At 37.4% G+C, this 10064-nt stretch overlaps 1 protein-coding gene across 2 annotated transcripts in view; it reads right to left on the reverse strand.

Moving 5' to 3' along the window:
* The window catches only part of Zzef1 (zinc finger ZZ-type and EF-hand domain containing 1), a gene marked incomplete at its 5' end in the record, with an annotated part of 59007 nt that extends 49989 nt beyond the window's left edge, over window positions 1–9018 (reverse strand). For both annotated transcript variants that reach the window (XM_046447064.1, XM_046447063.1), the window contains 4 exon segments: window positions 473–566; window positions 2925–3004; window positions 6937–7177; window positions 8870–9018. In XM_046447064.1, the coding sequence (XP_046303020.1) occupies window positions 473–566; window positions 2925–3004; window positions 6937–7177; window positions 8870–9018 (564 nt within the window).
* Between the last annotated feature and the right edge of the window lie 1046 nt (window positions 9019–10064).

The raw sequence follows: 10064 nt of genomic DNA on the forward strand, positions 1-10064 counted from the left end.
ATATATCTATTATCCAGCTTTAGTAATTATTAACTCATAGCCAATCTTGTTTCCCCCACCCCCACTGGCTCCCATTCCCTGAATTATTTCCATGTACATCCTAGGGATCAGACTTTTTCACCTGTAAAAACTTCAGCATATTTGTTTTGTGCATATACAGTACTAGGGGTGGAACTCAGGGCCCTGCATGCTAGGCAATGTTTCATTTTCATACAGGGTCTCACAAAGTTGCTGAGGCTGACAAGGCAAGTAATCAGAAACATGTTCCACTTTAGAGCATGTCAATAAATACTTATTCCTCTCTGGCATTTTCTCCATTAGTGACAAGTATTAGGAAACAACATTTAGTAACTTTATTACTTTTGGTCTACGTGGCCTCAACTAGCGTAACCCGAAGGTAGGGTGCTGGTTCTCAAAGTTCTGAAAAGAAAACTGAAGGTCGGATGACCACAGCTGGCAGTGGCACACTCACCCAGGCTCTCTGGATTTGCCTCAGTCGCTTCCAAACTGTGTTTTTCTTCTGCCTCGCTCCCCAGGCTCATCAGGGACTTCTGTTTCATCTCTAACTGGGGAGAGGATTTGAGCCACAAAATTAAGCTGTCCAGATAGGGTGTCAAGGGCAGTTACACTGAAGTACTTCAAAGGCACACAGCATTGAAGAGCACAGAGGACTTTACAGCTGTTATTCAGCTGCTGAGGACACAGGGCTGAGCTGTTTTTGTATGTTCTGAAAGTCTTCCAGGCTTTGAAATTGTCTAAAGGTATATCTGCAAAACTACCTTCTTTTCAAGTACGTGTTATTTAGGAGGATTTTATATACATGACTTTATTAGTTAAAAAAATCTAAAACATTAGTATAGGAGATGCCTATAGTTAAAGCTTACTAGTACAAAGAAGCTGAGGTCTAGAGAAATTAAGGGTCAAGCTTGGACCAAAAAAATTTCATTTTTGAGATGGGCTCTCACTATATTGCCCAGGCTAACCTCAAATCCTTGGACTCAACTGATCCTCCTGCCCCAGCCTCCTGAGTAGCTGGGATTACAAGTGTATGCCACCACATCTGACTTAGACAAAATTTGATCCATTCTATCTTGAATGAGAAGAAACCCCTAAGTGCTGCTGAGACTTCTAGGTAGAGAATGGTGATTTTAGTTATAGTCCAGGCAATGGTCACACCATGAGCCACAATGCTGAAAGCTAAGGTAGAAGGCCATGTGTGATGTATGAGGTGTCAAGGTACCAAAGAGAAGGTTGATATGTTGTTCAACTATGGACAGTCTGTTCTAGGCTAACCCAGGAGCATAACCTACAATGTGCCTTGTCAATTGCCAAATCCTTTTTACATAAATTGTCCATGGTGTCTGACTTTCCTAAATACTTCTTTCTTTAAACTTTACTATATTGCCTTGGTTTCTCTGTCAGCATACTCTTCTGAATCTCTTCCCACCATTCTGAAAACAATGCCTTTTAGTTTCTTATGTCAGATTCTGTTCACTTTGGTTTCTATCTATTCAGGATATATTGGGCACTAACCAATGTTCTAGTCACTGTGTATTCTGTCCAAGGCTGTCTGTTCCTAGATAAATTCATATTTAAAAACAAAACAAAATAAAGAACTTATTACAAATTATTTAAAGTTTTCTTTATCTCTGCCTTGACATTTCTGTGAAGCATCATCCATTTAGGTTCTTTAATGAACTCTCCAGGTAGATGTCTTAGATAACCTAGATGTTTTTACACTCAACAGGTTCTAAACTGAACTTACCTCCTCACTCTCAGATCTAAGACTAATGCTTGGTCAACACTTCTATCATCCACCAAATCACCACCAGAAACCTGGGACTACTCTAAATTCCTTCTTCCTGTTCACCACTCACATCAATCACAAAGCCCTGTGGATTTTATCTCCTCAGTTGCAAAAGCCATCCTCATCTAATTACTGCAATTAAGTCTTCTGCTTTCAATTTCATTATCTATCCTCTACTCAAAGATTTTTTTTTCTCAATTACAACATAATATTTAAGATGCATGCAAATATGTAAGGAATAATAACACTAATATATAGGTACTCATCTCCATGCCTAAGAAATAAAAACAATTTAGTGTTTATCTTTTTTATGAATTTATAAAAAGTTTTAACTACATACTTATAGGTGTAACACACAGATTTGGTTTGAATTAGGATCTTACAAGGATTTCCACACTTCTGCATCCTTTTGCAATTTGCTTTTTTGTTCATCAAGTCTGTGAGAGTTATCCATGGTGATACATGTGGCTCTTTTCATTCACTTTCATTGTAATATAATATTACATCATTATATATTATTATAATGTAGTATTTTGTAATAATATAATATTCAGTATATCTTGTCACTTTTTCCTACTGATGGACAGCTGGTTCTTCCATGTTACTGCTGTTACACAATGCTACAGAACCATTTTTCTAAGATGCAGACCCGAGGCCTCTCCCCTGCCTAAAACTGTCAATGGATGCTGAGTATATAAAGCAATCCTTTTCCTTCTGGTCTAAGATCTATGGAGTAGCCTCTAGGGTTACTAAAAGATGTAAAGAGGGCTCAACTAAACCCCATTTACTCAATATTTTCAACAATCACCAAATTACGATTTCTTTTTTTTCCTCCACATTTTTTATTGGTGCATTATTGTTGTACGTAGTGGTGGGATTTGTTGTTAAATATTGGCATATGTATACAATATAACAATATAATTTGGCCAATATCCTGCCCCATATATTATGATTTCAAGGGTTCTAAATTATTTTATTTATATTCATATAGCCGAACTTTAGTTTAAAAATATTCCTCAAATTATATTCTTGAGAAAAGGCCTACTTACTTATTGCCATGATATCATGGTAGGAAAACCTAAAATATATCAAAATCTCATGGGAAGGAAAATCTTACCATCCATATTCGAATCCCATCCGCCAAAGAATACACCTGTGCAAACTCTTCACTCAGGGCTACCTTGCCCTGGCTGTTTACTAGGGAAGGAAGAGAGACAAAGTGATTACATTCAGTTTACTCAATTCACTACTGTAGCTTTAAACACAAAATATTTTCTGAACCTTTTAAAATACAGAAGAAATCCTCCTGACACTCATGCATTAGGGGTGGTAAGAGAGACTTGAGGGGAAAAATCATCGATTAAGCCACAAATACTTGGATGGGTTCTCTGTGTTATTTCAAACTAACTTTGTACAAACTAATAATTTTTGAAATAGAAATACTACTCAAAGTGAATAAAATATAAAAAAATACCTAAAGTAAAATCTTTAAAATATCAGGTCAGGGGAGTAACTCGGTGGTGGAATGCTTGCTTATCATGTGCAAAGTACTGGGTTCAATCTCACTCCAGTAAGATTGGCAGCCATTATGAAGTCAAACAACAACAAGTGCTGGCGAGGATGTGGGGAAAAGGGTACACTTGTACATTGCTGGTGGGACTGCAGATTGGTGCAGCCAATTTGGAAAGCAGTATGGAGATTTCTTGGAAAGCTGGGAATGGAGCCACCATTTGACCCAGCTATTCCCCTTCTTGGTCTATTCCCTAAAGACCTAAAAAGAGCATGCTACAGGGACACTGCTACATCGATGTTCATAGCAGCACAATTCACAATAGCAAGACTGTGGAACCAACCTAGATGCCCTTCAATAGACGAATGGATAAAAAAAATGTGGCATTTATACACAATGGAGTATTACTCTGCATTAAAAAATGACAAAATCATAGAATTTGCAGGGAAATGGATGGCATTAGAGCAGATTATGCTAAGTGAAGCTAGCCAATCCCTAAAAAACAAATGCCAAATGTCTTCTTTGATATAAGGAGAGTAACTAAGATCAGAGTAGGGATGAAGAGCAGGAGAAGAAGATTAACATTTAACAGGGATGAGAGGTGGGAGGGAAAGGGAGAGAGAAGGGAAATTGCATGGACATGGAAGGAGACCCTCAGGGTTATACAGTGGAGGGGGTAGAGAGAGAGGAGGGGAGGGGAGGGGAGAGGTGGGGAGGGGGGATGGTGGAGGATGGGAAAGGCAGCGGAGCACAACAGACACTAGTATGGCAATATGTAAATCAATGGATGTGTAACTGATGTGATTCTGCAATCAGTGTATGGGGTGAAGGTGGGAGTTCATAACCCACTTGAATCAAAGTGTGGAATATGATATGTCAAGAAATTTGTAATGTTTTGAACAACCAACAATAAAAAATTTAAAAAAAAAATTAAAAAAAAATAAAATATGGCAGAACTAAAAAAAAAAAAAAAAAAAGTACTGGGTTCAATCCTAAAACATTAAAAATTAAAACTGAGGAAAGCCAGTCATAATAGTGTAAACCTGTAGTCCCAGCTATTCATGAGGAAGATCACTTGAGCCAGTGAGTTCCAAACTAGGCCAGGCAACAGTGAGACACTGTCTCAAAAATAAAAACAAAACAAAAACTGAGTAAAAAAATAATTACTGGGCTGGGGTTGTGGTTCAGTGATAGAACACTTGCCTAGCATGTGTGAGGCACTGGGTTTGCTCCTGATCACCACATAAAAATAAGTGAGTAAATATATAAAGGTATTGTATCCATCTACAACTAAAAATAATAATAATAATAATAATAATAATAAAATAATTTAATTTTTAAAATTATTATTGAGATATCAATCAATCAATAACATGGATGGACATATACAAACATAAAACACCTAGATAAAAGGTCAGTTTCAGTTTAATATATAGAAAAAAGTTAATAGAGGTGTTTTCTAAATAGTGAGATTGTAGTTCATAATTTTTTTTTTTTTTTTCAGAAGTAGAAATTGAACCTGGAGATTGAACCCAGGGGTACTCTAACAAGGAGATTCATCCCTAGTCCTCTTATGGTTTATTTTCAGATCGAGTCTCACTAAGTTGCTGAAGCTGGCTTTGAATTTGCGATCCTTTTGCCGTACCCTCCTAAGTCACTAGGATTACAGGTGTGTGGCACTGTGTACAACAAGTTCATAATTATTTTAAACGTTTCTAGACTTTTTCAGTCTCTACATGAGTATTTTTTTTATAATTTGAAAAAAAAAATTTTTTCAAGACCTAAGAGGCCTGTCCCTCTCATAAAGCAAAATACAATACAATAAAACAGTATGAAGCTTTCTGTTGCATTCATGTTCAATACAATAAACATTTTATGAAGCCCTAGCATGTGCTGGGTTCTACATTAGGCACTGTGAATACAATGCTGAGAAAAAGACATGGTCACTGACCTCATGCAGTGTATGTTCAAGTTGAAAAACTCCTCTCTTACATTTCTAACCCAATTTTTAGACAAAAAGCATTCTCAATGTAGCTCAGTTTTAAAGAACTCACGAATAGTCTTTATTATGATATCTATAGCATAAAGGCAGATGCACAAAGAACTGAATGGGCCACATTCAACAAGGACAGATTAGAAACAAGCCACATACAGCCAGCTATTTCTAGTTCCCACATTTGATTGTGTGTTTCTCTCCTACAAACACATATGTGGAATGGAACATGGTTTGACTTCCCCCTAGTAGGAAACATTCTGTTTCTCAGCTTTTAACCCACAGGCCTTTATACATTTATTGAAAAGTCCCTCAAGTAACAAGGAGTGTCCAGCTTTCTTACTGTCATTTGATCACAAAAATATATATTGTTTTCTTTTTTCCTTCAAAACCATGCAGGTTCCCTTGTCCCTCTCCCCATTCCTTAGTGAAGATACACTCTCCCATATGATATTTGTTTCCATACATTACTCACATTTCAATGTAGTTTTATTTAGGTGGTGGGCTTTTTTAAAGGAGATGTTAAGATTTGAGAAGTAATTGAGATAGTTTCTCAATCAGGAATAAAGTGCAATGTGAGAGCTAAAGAACTAAGCAATACATGTTGCAGGGATAATATCAATTATAGTAACATGAGCAATAATCAATCACCTACTCTAAAGGAAGGAAGCATCTATTCTCACTTATTTCATCTGCATTAGAAAGAACACATACCTTGCCAAGCACCTTGGAAAAGCCTAAGCCTTATCTTTTTTTTTTTTTTAATATTTAATTTTTAGTTGTAGTTGGACACAATACCTTTTATTTATTTATTTATTTCTATGTGGTGCTGGGGATCAAACCCAGGGCATTGCACATGCTAGGCAAGTGCTCTACCGCTGAGCCACAACCCCAGCCGTAAGCCTTATCTTTACATAGGATTTGCAATGCTTTTCCCTGAAAAAGTGTGAATGTAGAGAGAGTAGAGATCTTCTGTGTGGATCCTGTTAGGATGTAAGCTGCACATATGAACAACACACAGAGATGGTGCCCTGAGGGAAGTGAGGAAGAGAAATGGTGAAGGGAAGGCTGTCCACAGAGATCCCACCAGAGGCAGCCTGGTGGGATCATGCCACAGAGAAGCTGCAAGTCTAGAGAAAGAGTTAGTACCTTCATTTGCCTCCTTCTACAAGCATGTTATTAGCACAGTCAATAACTTAAATACCTGTGGCTTTAATTGGAATTTCTAGAATGTTGGAGCTAAGGAATTCTAAACCAATTTTACAGATGAGGAAACAGAGGTGCAGGAAGGTTGTCTAATTAACCTGAGCAGTGCAGCTTCTGAGTTTCAGAACCGACACCATTAAGGTTTCTTTCTATTAAATTTCTTGGAAGTTTTCCATGAGAATTCTGGAAAAAGACAAAGTATCTGCTAATTCAGAAACTCAAGGCTACTTGCCAAACATAACTATCTGCTAACTATAAATTGGCCATGAATCTTTTGATTGACAAAGTAGAACAAGATGAAGTTTACAGTTGTAGATATGTGTTAACATTTTAGAATTTCTAAATTTTCCCTTAAGATAGGCTTCTTATAACTTAGCAATTAGCCTTCAGATCAAACATATTCCCTGTAATATAAGTTACCATATTTTTGCAGCTTCTCATATAAGTCTGGAGTGCGATACACCAGAGCAGCAAAGGTGGCGTTCACAGCTTGATCAATAGTGGAACCAGCAACTATATCTGTCTTTGGGGCCTGTTTTCTACATGCCTGTATGAATCCTTTGAAAAGTTCTGAATATGGCCCACAGAAGTTCTGAGCAGGCTCTGACTGGGCAAAATCAAGGAGAAAATGGCGGCAGGGATCATCAGGAATGCTCTTAACCTAGGAACAAGAAAAAAAAAATCACATTTGAAATATTCATCAAAAAGTAAAATTTACTGAGCACCTACTAAGATAAAGCAGAAGTATAAACAAATGGTGCATACTCTCAGGAAGTTTAAATCTATTTTAGGGAGACCAGACAGATGTATATGGGTTAATAAAGGCAAATAAAAATAAAACTTAAATGCATTAAAACTAACACTACCATAAAGCAAAAGATTATCCAGTGCCAAATGCCTAAAGGGGACACCCAGTGCTGAGAACTCAAAGGAAGGAGTTCCTGGCAGGTTAAAGTAATTAAGAAAGCCTCTGAAGGACTTGGGATTAGGGCTGAACCCTGAAGGATGGGAAGGCTTGGCCTTGAGGGATATAACCACTAGCAGAGGTTAAGAGTCAGTGGGGAGACTGACCTGGCCTGAAGTCTCAGCTGGGGAGTGGTGGGAACTAGAGTCAGATAGTTAAGGTGAAAGGAGACTGTAGAGAGCCTTGACTGTCACACTGAGGAGTTTAGACTTCACCCTGTGGGCAACGGGGAGCCATTAATGGTGCTTGGCAGTGGAATGACAAGATAATGCAGTGATTTAAAAAAAAAAAAAAAAAAAAAAAAAAACTTGGCAGGTACCAATGTAATAATGCAGGTGTGATGAGGGCCTGGATAAAAATGGAGACAGAGGAAAGGACAGAGATGAACACCATAAGGAAGAATCTACAGGGCTTGCAACTGACTGATAGGAAAGGCAAGAGCAGGGCAGGGATGAAGGGGATGTGAGGGAGCAGTGGCTCTGGGCCTGGGCAAACAATGACTACAACAGAAGTGAGCAGTTAGTAAAGGAGACATTCTGTTTTTTTACTTCAGAGTTAATGGGAGTCAGGACATTAAAATGAAAACGCCTAACAGGAAGATGAAGATATGGAGAAGATACTGGAGTCTGGGAGAAAAAAGAGGGCTGGAAACTGATATTAAGGAATTATTCCCACAGATGGGACAGTTAAAGAGAAAAGAGAGAATAAAGTTTTGGTGGATGGTAGAAAAGGGGAGGAAGCCTGAATATAGCCTACCTTATAGAGAAGAAGGAATGAGAAAGGCCAACGGAGGAGGCACACAGAGAGTTGGATGTAGAGAAGACAGTGGACTATCATGGAATCAAAAAAAGAGAGGGTCTGAAGGAGTTTGATTTAACAGGGAGATAAAGGAGAGTAGAAATGGAGAAAGAGCTACTGACTTTGGCAATTGACCATGGAATAACTTGCAGGGGAAAGAAAGGGAGGGAAAGAAGGAAGGAAGGAGAAATAATAGAAAAAGGGAAGGAGAGATGGAAAGTAGAAACAGAGGGCAAATTTTTTAGTTTTTAAAATATTATGAACAGTTAAATAAAGTGCTACAGCTGTATGGAGAACAAAAGGAATAGCAAAAACCATTTACTCTTAAGTGTGACTCAGTAGGCACTAGAAACAGACTCCACTTGTTTGATTGATAATGCCATCAAGAAAGATTTACTGAATACCTACTATATTTCACTGGAGTCATTCCTTATTTTTGAACACCCATTGCTGACTGGTCCCTGGGGTACACAGTGGGATAACAAATAACAAGGAACAGTTTCTGCCTCAAGGCACTAACAGTTTAATGGGGTGATAAGACATTAGTAAACAGTTTCCACCCAGATGTAAAGATGACAGAAGAGTAAATACCTCCTTCCTATCCTGGTGTGGGTGAGTGGGCCAGCTTGCTTCTAATTCCAACTCTGGACAAATCTGATGCCTGAAGACAGGTTTCCACAAAGGAGAGTTCAGGACTGAAGCCATTTTTGCCTGTGGTATTACCATATTACTTCCTAACTCTGGAAAAAGAAGGTGACTTGTGAGAGTTCTATTTTTTCCTTAATACACTGAGATTCTTTGAACTAACAAAGAAAAGGGTTAAACAAAGAGAGAAAAAAAACAAAAAAACCTAAGAGGAAATTCACTCACATTTCCGAGAAACACATTATAGATTAACCTAAACCACAAGTCCTGAAATGCTGCTGTTCTGTGGGATAACTTCAGTTACAAGGTGTCTTTGAAGTGATTAACCTGTTTACTAAACTGAAAGCCAAATGTAAACTACTTCTAGCACACAATAGGAGGTCATTTAAGAATATTAATTATGGGAAAACATTCACAATTTATAAACTTAATTTTATTAAAAAAATAATTAAATACCCACCATAGATCTAAATAGACACAGAAATAAAGATTAGGTGGAATTTTAAAAATGTTGATAATAGTTATCTCTGGGTGTTAGGAGTAAGGGTGATTCTACTTTTCTTCAATTTTTCTCCAGTATGTAATTTTTCTATGAGCTTTTACTTTTATAATTGGAAAAACTCAAGAGATCATACAGAAATAAATTTACTAGAAAGGTTTATTCTATAAGTTTTATTACTTATAAGAATTTAATAACAAGTTCTATAAATTGAATTTAATAACAAGTTGACCAAATCCATACTCACATATCTATATCTATACATAAATATTTACTCAAACAATATACAATTAATTTATTCTATTTTTCTGCCTTCTGGTTGGAGTATACCTAAATCTACCTCCAAAAATACATTATTATGATGTTGCTAAAAAAATCCATCTCCCTCTTTCTCTTGTTCTCTTTCAATAGGGGGAATCCACAAAACCCGTTGTGATGTGGGCCAAAGACTGAGTCAAAAAACTTCATGTCAGCCGGGAGTGATGGTGCACACCTATAATCCCAGCAGCTCAGGAGGCTGTGGCAGGAGGATCACAAGTTCAGCAACTTAGCAAGGCCCTAAACTACTTAGCAAAACCCTGTCTCTAAATAATATACCTATTATTTAGGGGATGTGGCTCAGTGGTTAAGCACCCCTGGGTT

The sequence above is a fragment of the Marmota monax genome, unplaced genomic scaffold, assembly GCF_021218885.2.
Source record: "Marmota monax isolate L192 unplaced genomic scaffold, Marmota_monax_Labrador192_F-V1.1 WCK01_AAM20220418_F8-fsc00472, whole genome shotgun sequence".
Lineage (NCBI taxonomy): Eukaryota > Metazoa > Chordata > Mammalia > Rodentia > Sciuridae > Marmota > Marmota monax.